The following is an 11,279-nucleotide window of genomic DNA, read 5'->3' on the forward strand; positions in this document are numbered from 1 at the left end:
TTATTTTCAAAATCTTTCTCTTCAAAGCTTCATTGACTCAGTAGAAGTGCACCACCTGGAATCCTCGTAAGCATCTAAAAGCATATGTGTCCAACTTCCCCATATCAATTAAATTATGTTCCAGCTGCACTTGCACAAGCCCACTAAGACTTTTATTACCCCAGCAGAAAGCATCACGAGGCACTGACTGAATCTTGTTGTGGGTTAGCGCTAACGAGTGCAAAGCTTGAGGGAGCTGTCTGGGCACCTGGTGCAAGGTGTTGTGGCAAAGGTCTAACTGGTGCAGGACGGGCAGTGTCCTGAAGGCACCCGGTACCACTCTGAAGATCTTGTTTCTTGCCAATCCCAGGTGCTCTAGGTTTTTCAAGGTTCTGAAAGCTGCTTTTTTTATGGATGATATAAGGTTGCCCTCTAGGTTTAGAGCTTTAACTGAGGGAGGAAGGTGTCGTGGCACTTGTTTCAGTCTATTACCTTCTAAGTTGAGGCTCTCCAAGTGTGTTGCATTGAAGAGGGAGTCTCTAACAAGACCTTTGTCTGTCAGTCTGTTTGAACTCAGATCCAACATCATCAGCCCTGATATCCCATTGAAAGCTCCTCCACGGAACTGCTTGATGAGGTTCCCTCTTAGATATAGCTCCTTGATGGACAGTGGTAACCCCTGAGGTACTGAGGCTAACTGGTTGTGATCTAGGTTCAGAGTACGCAGGTTGCACAGAGGGGAGAACACCTCATTGGGTAGAGATCCAGATCCATTCCCTAGGCTGTTGTTGCTGAGGCTCAGAACCAAGAGGCCAGGGCACCGTGTCCAGGCTGCCTCAGACATCACCCTCAGGTTATTGTTTTCCAGGCGAAGCTCTTCAAGAGAAAATGGAAGGTCAATTGGCACACTTTCGAGGAGGTTCTTATCCAAATATAGGCGCTTTAGAGCTGGGACTCCCTCGAAAGCTCCTTCTATGGTACCATCTGTGAGCTGATTGTTGCTCAACACAAGAAACTCCATGGAGATGTATTCATTGAGCAAGTCCAGCTGGATGCTGTCAATTTGGTTATTCATCAGGAGGATGTAGCGGGCATTATAGGGAATACCATATGGAACCTTATTGACACCTTTATCTGAGCACTGGGCCACTCTGGAAAAAACAAACAAACATAACATTAATATTTTTGATAGTGTACTCAGTGCCACATTACATAAGAAAACACTACTTAATATACAAATATCCTTTTAATTCGCAGAAGGTAACCCAAATTTGCCTTCTGCTGTGTGCTAAATTATGTTGATCCATGTCCTTTTTGTTTTCTATTTTCCTAAAACTTATTAACTACAACTGAAAGCAAAGTAAAAACTGAACAAATGCCAAAAATAAAAAGAGACGCTGTGGGCACGAATCTCATTCTCTAAAGTGAGAGTTGTGCAAATTCTTTACACCGTGGCAATTCTGAAGACATAACATACAAGGACCAATACTGCCCTCTAACTATTGCAAATGTTGCTGCACCATATGTGCAAGCAGCATGCAGATAGGCCAATCATTTAGTGATACTTTTTTTTTAATATGAGATATGAGTTTTGCCCTTGTGTCTATTTTTATTATACTCTTTTAATTCAAAGTCATGCAGGTACAGATATACCATTATCAGCCCTTTTATTGCAGGACCAGATAGTTTTTCTGCAAAGTTATTCCATGTAATCTACCTTGTAGATGTTGACTACTCATCTTACACTAACTAAAAATCTTGAAGTTTAGCAATTTTCCAAATCAGATGAATAAATAAATAGTGATCACATTTCTAAAATCAATTTCACAGTCTCGTTTTGCTTGTGACCTGCACATCCTTCACGATTTGTGTGCAGCAGTAAAAAGACAGATACATTCTGAGCCATATCAACTCCAAATAAGTTCTTCATTTAGGTCAGCCAAAGTGTTTTAACACCACTGACCCTCTTCTTTTTAGTATGACGAGAGCCTACAGAGCCTGTCAGGAGGTGAAGGAGAGCTTCCACTTGACACAACCATGGGAGCACAGTTTGTAAGTTTATTTTGAAATGCAGTAGGTATGTGTTATGTTAAAAATGTGGTAGTGTTATCGTTCTTAATAAAGTACTTTTTTTTAATGTTATGTTTTTTAACAGTATTTCAATGTTATCAGCATTCTTAGTGTCAGCAAACAACATTAAACTGTCCAGTGATGTTTGAGCCCTGCTGAATTTCAGAAGAAAAACACAGGATTTCTAACAATAGTTTCGAAAGATGGTGCAAATTCAGGAAAAAAAAACCTAATAAAAAACAGTGCTAAAAATTCTGAGAACATGTCCCCAGATCACAGCATGTGATGCCATTAGAGTGAACATGTGCTGGAAATGACTGTTATATTCTACATCTAAGTGGTTTTTGAAAGAAAAGAATGTGTGACTATTGGTTCAGTATAAGTTAATTGTATGCATTTTTCTCAGTAACTGATTAGATTAATTTATTTTCTATTTAAAAGTATGAAACATGCTCAATGCAATCAACCATAGATAAAATATTGACTAAAACAAAATTGTATATTTTTTAAAGTATTCTACATATGCATCATCAAGTTTTAGATTTTAAATGTCCTCATTCACCAGCGGGTATCCTTGATGTCTTACCTTCCATAACAGGCACACTCAGGTGGACAGTAGTTATCCATGAAGAAAGGAAAGTGCGTTGGTGTTGTTGGGATGATTTTCTTCCTCTTCTCTGGTGGCCTCTTTGTTTTATTGTCCTTCCTCCTTTTATTTTCCTTGGACTTATTAATAGACTTATTTTTGCTGCTTTTGTTGGTTTTCGTTGGCTTGGTCGAAGGTGTTCTGGCAGTTGTGAGCTGTGGTCTGGCTGAAGGTTCGGTCACTTGTGGTTGGGGAGGAGATGCTTTGTTGTGCCTCACTGTAATTGAGGTGTCATTTTCCATTAACTTAACAGTGTTGGGTGTGCTTGTGGGCTGTATAGTGTTTAGCTTGAGTGCAAGACTGATTGTTTTAGCAGTGTTTATATTTTCATTTGATTTTTGTGTAGGATTTGGCTCTTCTCTTAATAAATCTGTGCTTATAAATGTAGCTTCTTCTGGTTTTAGCTTTGCTCCTTTCAACCTGGAGATAAATTCACCCTCCTTTGCTCCATCGGCAACGTTTATTTCCATTATGAGCTCAGCTGTGTGTGTTATTTGCTCTATCTCTGCTGGTTTCACAAGAATATTTTTAGCCATGACATCCTCTGAAACTGAGCCAGACTTCACATCGACTTCTGTCATCTTGAGTTTTGAGTCTGGGGGAACGTCTGTGGATGCGACAGGAAGTGATGTAAGGAAATGATTATGATGAAGAGGAAGAGAACTGGGAGGATTTTGTGACAGAGTGATAATTTGCATCGTGGCTGGAATTTCCGATTGAGCTGTCGATAAGCTTACAGGAGGTGTTACATTGATTAAAGCCATCTGAGCTTCCTTATATTTCACATCTTTTAAGCCCTCCCTATTTTCAGCTATTTTCTCATCATCCTCTTTTTCTCCCTCCGAGATTTCCTGCTTTGCTTTTAACATGTTTTCATCCACATAACTGTCTCTTTTTGTCTCATCAAGATGGATTCCTGCAACTAGCTTCCTTTCTCTCTCCTCTTCCACTCTTTTAACCTTCACTCTTTCTGTTTGATGAATTCTCTCTAATTTCACACCTGTCTCATAATGTTTTACTTCCTCTTTTATCCCTGCATTTTGGGTTTGGATTGTTGTTACCATCCTGTTCTCACCATGTGTGTCCGTATTTGAGTTAGGAAGCAGTTTTTGCCCATTGTCTCTCACTTCCTCCAAAACGTCTGTATCCACAGATTTCACTGTATAAGACATGGAGTGTCTCTCATTTTTTGGATCATTTTGTAAAATAAAGCTTGTGGGAAATGTCTCAGGTGTCGGCCTTTCCCCGTTTCCTTTGACATAGTTTTGATTTCTGTCCAGGATTTCTTCTGTATTCTTGGTTTTAGTGACTTTATTTTCAGGCTTTAGATAGATGATCTGCTTTTCTGACATCTGTAAAGTTAGCAAATCGTCTACCCTTCCTTCCCCCACAGTCATTTTATTCTTGACAGGCTCCCTAATGGGGTTTGTCTTTGGACTGATTCTATCGCTCCTCTGTTCCTCCTCAATTTCTGTGGATTCAACAGCTATGATTTCTCCTCCATTTTGTCTGACCTCCGCTGATATAAAAACATCTCGTATCTTCTTACTTATCCTGTCAGATTGGCCATCTTTGTTCAGTCCAGTTGTGAAAGTTGCTTCTGTTGCACAATACAGAAAGAATAAGCACCAGTCATTAAGTAATTCAGATGCATCTTACTCTTTTATGAACATGTATTGTTCTCTTTTCCAGGTACATAATCTTATTTGGAACAACCTATGTTACCATTTTATTTGGAGGACTTGAAAGAAAAGCTTGTGCTTTAAAGTTCATATAGTCAAAGAACACTGTATTTTGTGTGAGAATAGCGTGAGAATAGCGTTTTTTTTAATAACTTTGTAGACCTTTTACATGCACAACAAACAACACACTGAAGGAAAGTGAAGACCTTAAAAAGCACAACATAGCTCTTTAAAAGCTCATTAAATGTAATTAGCATGAAAATGCTTGGATTGGTTCTATCATAACAGGTTTTAACAAAAGGTTCTCACTGAATATCTGAAAGCTTTGTAGGTGGAACATGGTACTTACGGGGATTTAACATGTGTGTAAATCCTGAAACAGTGAAGAGCATAAGTAGAAGACTGAGCACTTCCATTTTGTCTGTTAAAGGACAAGAAAAAGTATTAGCAAAGAGGATTTCAAGATTATAAACTGCATTTTCTAGATATTTTCAGTGTTACCTCTCATGTAAACTTAGATTTTTCATTTTTATTTATTGCTTTAGCCATGACTAATTTGTTTGGAAAACACAAAATACTATTTTGACAAAACTGGTCAAAAACAGAAAATAAAAGCATGAAATAAAGGCTGAAAGACCAGCTGACCCTCTACCAAAGAATGCTATAAAACCAACTAAAAGGATGTAAAAATCAAATATAAAAGAACAATAAATGTAATGGCTGCCAAACTGCAGTAAATAAATACACATATTCTGTTTACACCAGTCACCAATGAGAAAGTTCACTAAGTAAACAGTATTGCACTTAACATTGCAGGCAATAAAATGCACTTGCATCAACAAATAGCAATATTATATAATAGATTAATAATAGCATTCCAAACACTAGGCATGATCCTGGTATTATGGGCTTGTATAAATGTGTCGGTGTAAGTAAATTCAAAAAACTTTCCACGACTGACAGTAACTCCTTCGAAAAGTTTTCATCTGATTCGATTTTTGTTTCTGGTGAGTTCAAGAGGAAGTTACACATTTCTGTTGAAAGCAAACAAAGGCAACAGACTACAAAAGATAATTTAGAATACACTAATTGGCATGTCATTGACTTTTTTGTCACTTTGTGTCAAAGTGAGTGGTCACCACTTCACTGCTTTAAATAAAAAACAATAATTGAGCTCATTGTCATCTGTGCAGTGATTACTTCTATGATGCAGTGAGTTAATAAGAAATACACCAAGCCATGAATGAATGATCTCAATGTCAACAAGAAATGAAGGTTAAGAAAATTATTATTAGATTGGCTTGACTTATGAGAACTACTTACCTGTCATAAGTGTGGCAAAGTTTGAGGTCCTTTTTTTATCGATGTTGTCCACTTGACCCTATGCTCGTGTCTCTGTGTGCAGTGAAAAAGCTGAACACTCCAGAAGAAATAGGGCAACCTTTGAACCACACACCATTCCCACCAAGCATAGTTGGATTTAAAGATCTGTTTCACTGCCTCTTTCTGTATTGAGGGTTTTCACACACAAGCTCTGGGTAAGCCAGGAGTACTGACTCCTGAAATACCTTTATCTGGGAGGGAATTCTAACACTTACCCTCAACGTCAGAGGAATGAGAGGGATCAATAGCAGGAAAGAGGGGCAACTTTAAAAAGAGGGGTCAGAGGTGATGGCTGGCTTTCACACTGACTACTATTTGCGCCTCTAAGGGGGAGGCATTAGCATCCTGGTGGTTATATGAGAGTGACAATTAGCTCCTGGAAACTGCTCAGCCTTTGACCTTTATGCTAATAATCTGTTGTGCTTCAGGAAGTCTAACTACAACTAATGCCAATGTAAGATATGTAGAAATAAGTGTTGTGATGCAGCTTTGGATGTTGTTGCTTTTTTTTAAAAAGACGTTTATCACAGGACGCAGAGAATGCCAATGATGAGTCGGGTGAAAATCATTTAGTCGGTTTTGACTATGAATGTGAGAAAAATGATTTCAAATAACAAAGATTCAACAGTTTTTCAAAACAAATTTAATCGAGAATAAGGTGTCGACTTTTTGTACAGATGTTAAACAGCTGGAGTTAAGTCATAAAGATGCATTTGGCTGGGCAAGACAAAAAAGAAATTCTTCATTCAGTGGCCATTGCAGTTGTTAAGGGAGATATTTATCACAAGGTCCTTTAAGGGCTATAACACTGATTAATTTGATCAGGGCAATAATTGAGCTTAAGATGATACTGAAAACATCCTAAATTCCAAGTGAAACACATTGTGAATATTATGTCTTGTTTTGTTCATGCTACAATGCAGAGACTTTCAGATACCAGAGTCTGTCTCCATAAGCAAAATGATATATGTACAACATTTCACTTTTTCTACTCTAAACCTGCTTGATGATTTAGGCAAAAAATGTAAATCTGAACCAAGCACAGTAAAAGTGACTCTGACATAGCACATCATTCCCACATGACTCGATTAGAAAAATCTGACTTGGAATAGCAGGTTATGTTTTTTTTTTGTGCAAGTCAGCTTATGTCCCTGCAGAGTCATTTTGCATGGAATAACACAAGTGTTTTCAGAGTGGGGCACATTCTTTAAAGAATGAGTAGTGTGACTGTGATTCTGACATGGATGTTTTGCGAACTTGCTACACCTGCAAATTTAAAGTTATCTCATTGTTATTGACTCTAAATTACAATTTTCTGGCCTGACAACATGGATGAGGACAGCTTTACTGTACCTCAGAATTACACTATCTGTCAAAAAAGGCAAAGGCTGCTAAGTTTGGCTTAGCCCTTGTGGAGCTAACACTGACTATAAAGATGTTTTTTGGGCTAAAAATTTTCATTTCAAATCATCTAAGAGCACTGGACCAGATTATGTGACAACACTTAAGAAATGAATTCCATCCTGGAAAAACAGGTGAAGTTGTTAATTAATCATCCTGAAGTATCAAGGTTCTGAGCGGTGCATTTGTTTGTGCTTATGAGAACAAGATTCTGATCTAAGGAGCAGGTTTACAGAGTTATGCTAATAAGTTGCTTAAATCAAACTCAGGACATTTTTAGAAATGCAAGCACAGACATCTGGAACACATTCTAATTTAAACAAGAGCAGATATTTATTTATTTATTGAATTCATTCATTTCATTTCATTAAAACAATTAAAACAATAATTTGCACACAACCATTCATATTTGTATGCCCACATAATATGTAAACCCATACATGCGCAACACCTATTTATACGTTGTATGCACACTTAATTTTTGCAATTTAAAATAAAAACACAAAATATTTGCATGTATATAGTAAAACAAAATGAAAGGCAGCAGAAAGAAGATTTAAATCTTATATTATCTGCCCCTTTTTTCAATGTTAGCTCACAACAGAAAGAGAAGTAAATAAAAAAGTAAAAGGAAAAAAACAAAAAACAAAAAAACAAACAAACAAAAAAAAAAACAAAGACACCGACCATCTCCTCTTGTTGAAACAGAACAATTTTCTCAGTTTTTATCTTGTAGACAAGAGTTGTTCGTCTGCCATAAACATAAATCCACACAGCATTTACACTACCTTTATACTGAGTCATATTTTGTCATTAGTCCAGTCTTTAACAATTTCTTGAACTTATAGAGGGTTTTAACATTTTTAAGATCAGTTTGTAGTTCATTCCAGAGTTTAACTCCTTGTATTGAAACACATTTTTCTTTCAGACTAGTTCTAAATTTGGGTTTCTTGAAGATCTGTGTTCCCTTCAAATTATAACCACTCTCTCTCTTTGAAAATAATTTCTGGATATTTATGGGTAACATGTTGCGATGTGCCTTAAACATTACTAACAGAATCTTATAAACGACTAAATCATTGAACTTCAATGTCTTTAGTTTAGAGAAAAGTGGATTGGATGGGTAACAGCCATGTTTATTGGTAATAACTCTAATAGCCCTTTTTTGAAGAGTGAAGACAAATTTTGTGGCAGTGCTACTTGACTTTCCCCATACCTCTACACAGTACACCAAATGTGGGACTATCAATGCGTTAAACAACATATATAACGCATGATCGTTCAAGAAATCCCTGACTTTATAGAGCAATGCAATAGCTTTTGCTATTTTTGAGCGTAAATAATTCAAGTGAGGTTTCCAGGTTAATTTGTCATCTATAGTAACTCCCAAAAAATTTACTTCACTGACTCTGCTGATCTCCACATCATCTATTCTAAATAAAGTATTAGCCAATTTGTGTCTCTTTGTAAATATCATATAATTAGTTTTATCTAAATTTAATGATAATTTATTAAGCTTAAACCAATTTTGTATAAGCACAAATTCTGTTTGCATTTTCTCTAACATTCGTTTTATATCTACATCTTGACAAAAAAAAAGTAGTATCATCAGCAAACAAAACACATTTAAAAAAATCTGACACCTTTGCTAAATCATTGATATATAAGATGAACAACTTCGGCCCAAGTACTGAACCCTGTGGAACCCCACATGTAATTTCACGGGTTGTTGAGCTAACATCATATATTTGTACATACTGTTTTCTTCTTTCTAAGTAACTTGAAACCCACTGTAGTGCTAGCCCTCTTATCCCGTATTTTGCAAGTTTTTTAAGCAAAATACTATGGTCGATCGTATCAAATGCTTTTTTTTAGATCTACATAGATACTAGCACAATAGTTTTTTTGATCAATAGCATTTGTTATCTGTTCAATCGATTCGATAATAGCCATTGAAGTGGAGTTATTTGCTCTAAATCCATATTGGCTATTAATTAAGATATTATTCTTATCAATAAATTTGTCTAATCTATTCACAAACAGCCTTTCCAGAATTTTTGAGAATTGTGGTAGCAATGATATCGGTCTATAGTTACTAAACTTACATTTATCACCTTTTTTGTAAATTGGAATTACCTTTGCTATTTTCATAGTATCTGGGAATATTCCTGATGAAAATGAAAGATTACAAATGTAGGTGAAAGGTTTAATGACATTCGACATGATGTCCTTAACAAAGGTCATATCCATGTCTGCATAATCTCCACAAAGAAAAAATACCTTATTGTTGGCCATTTCAATCAACTCTGCCAACTTATCAGTAAATAATTCTAGATTTGACGCCGGTGTTCGATACACACAACTTACCATAATATTTCTTGAATTATCATTTAACACTTCAATGGTAATCATTTCCAAAACACCATCAACAGTTTTAGACATATTTTCCTTAACTTTACACTTTATTTTACAATCAACAAACAAGGCAACACCCCCTCCTCTTTTGATTTTCCTATTCACACAGTATAATTCATATCCATTAATTTGAAAGTTATTTACATTATCATCATTTAGCCAGGTTTCTGATACTGCTATTATTTTGAATTGACCATTTAATTGTTGTAGATAATCTGATATTTTTGAAAAATTAGAATTGATACTTCTACTATTTAAATGGATTACAGAAAAGCTTGCATTTATCATTTTACTATTATCAAATTGCTCTTTGTTATAATATTCACACTCAATAGCTGGGAAATGATCAACAGCTATCATATTTTCGTCATATATTTTAGTATCTGAAGACTCATAGTCTATCATTTATTTCTTTACTTTTTACTGCTTATTTACTACTTGACTGTCCAATTGCTCCCATTCCTGGTTCTCTTTCATACATTGTTGGGTAACTTTGGGGTACTGGTGCGGGGATGGGTGATCAACTTATCGTAGCGTAGGTAAGCGATGTCCCCTCTTTGACGTGCTGCTTTTAAGTCCGGCATCAGATCCGCCCTCCTTTTCCTTACAGTGTCCGTGAAGTCCTCGTTAATGAAAATCTTGGATCCCTTAAGTGCCTTGGTGCGCTGCAGAATAGATAATCTGTCCTTGTATCTTAGAAATTTGACAACAATCGGCCTGGGTCTGTCTCCTTTGGGTTTCCCGGTGCGGTGAGCTCTGTCCATCTCAATCTCATGGCGAAAGTTTAGCTTTTCAGACAAAATAGTTTTCACTTTCTCCTCCGTCTCAGCCTAAGTCTCATTTGGTGATTCAGTAATTCCATCAATAACCAGGTTATTTCTCTTTGATTGTCCATTTTATCAGTGATTATCACCATGCTTTCACAAACTTTAAATATATCTGACTGCAGCGTGTCCCCTCGTTCCCTGTGCTTAGCGCTTTCTGCTTTGATGTCGTCCACATCTTTCTGCGTAAATTGCAGGCTGGTTTTAATGTCCTGGAGCTCTCGTGTCATCGCGTCAATTCTGGTGTTAGTCGTGTCCATAATGATTTTGACAAAACCTTTAAAATTGTCCTGTTGTTGTTGAATTAACTCCATGTACATTTCCTTCTGCTGGCTCAGCAGGTCTTTAACTTGCGTTAGTGATACATAGTCCTCCTCTAGTCTCACGTCGGTCTTGGACCCTTTTGGAGGCATTATATCGCTTGATTTTGCCGGTCGTTTCCTTAAGGCTCTTCTCCCTTCACAGCCGTTGCTAACGGGTTGATATGTATGCAGAAGTTAAAGTCAGTTGTGAAAGAGAGCACTGCTCTTCCACACGCAAGAGGAGCTAATCATTACAACATGGACATTTACTGCATAAAGAACAAAGTGAAATGATTTGACAGAAATTGATTTGCAATACTTTCAAAGACCACATAGAGGCAGCATATACCCACAAAAAATTGCCCGAGTTGCTCCGAGAGGGCCTCGTATTGCATGAAATTGCATGGAAAACACAGCAGATGGGTTTAATGTCATCTCTGTATCCACATCAATTCTCTCCCTCTGGACTATGAAAAGAAAGAAACCATCATACAAATGAATAGTAAATGGCAGAAAACATGAGACTGAAACAAAAGCCCCTCAGAAGACATGGAGAAGTGTCTTTAACGCCTTGAGC

At 36.8% G+C, this 11,279-nt stretch overlaps 1 protein-coding gene across 1 annotated transcript; it reads right to left on the reverse strand.

Annotated features, from left to right (window-relative positions):
- Window positions 1-37: 37 nt before the first annotated feature.
- On the reverse strand, window positions 38-10,813 carry LOC142385922 (extracellular matrix protein 2). The gene is made up of 5 exons (XM_075472601.1): window positions 10,505-10,813; window positions 10,079-10,406; window positions 3,132-3,302; window positions 2,636-2,912; window positions 38-1,130 (listed from the first exon to the last, which is right to left on the reverse strand). Exons 1-5 carry the CDS (start codon window positions 10,811-10,813, stop codon window positions 38-40), a joined length of 2,178 nt encoding a protein of 725 aa, XP_075328716.1.
- Between the last annotated feature and the right edge of the window lie 466 nt (window positions 10,814-11,279).

Source organism: Odontesthes bonariensis, chromosome 8, assembly GCF_027942865.1.
Source record: "Odontesthes bonariensis isolate fOdoBon6 chromosome 8, fOdoBon6.hap1, whole genome shotgun sequence".
Classification (NCBI taxonomy): Eukaryota; Metazoa; Chordata; class Actinopteri; order Atheriniformes; family Atherinopsidae; genus Odontesthes; species Odontesthes bonariensis.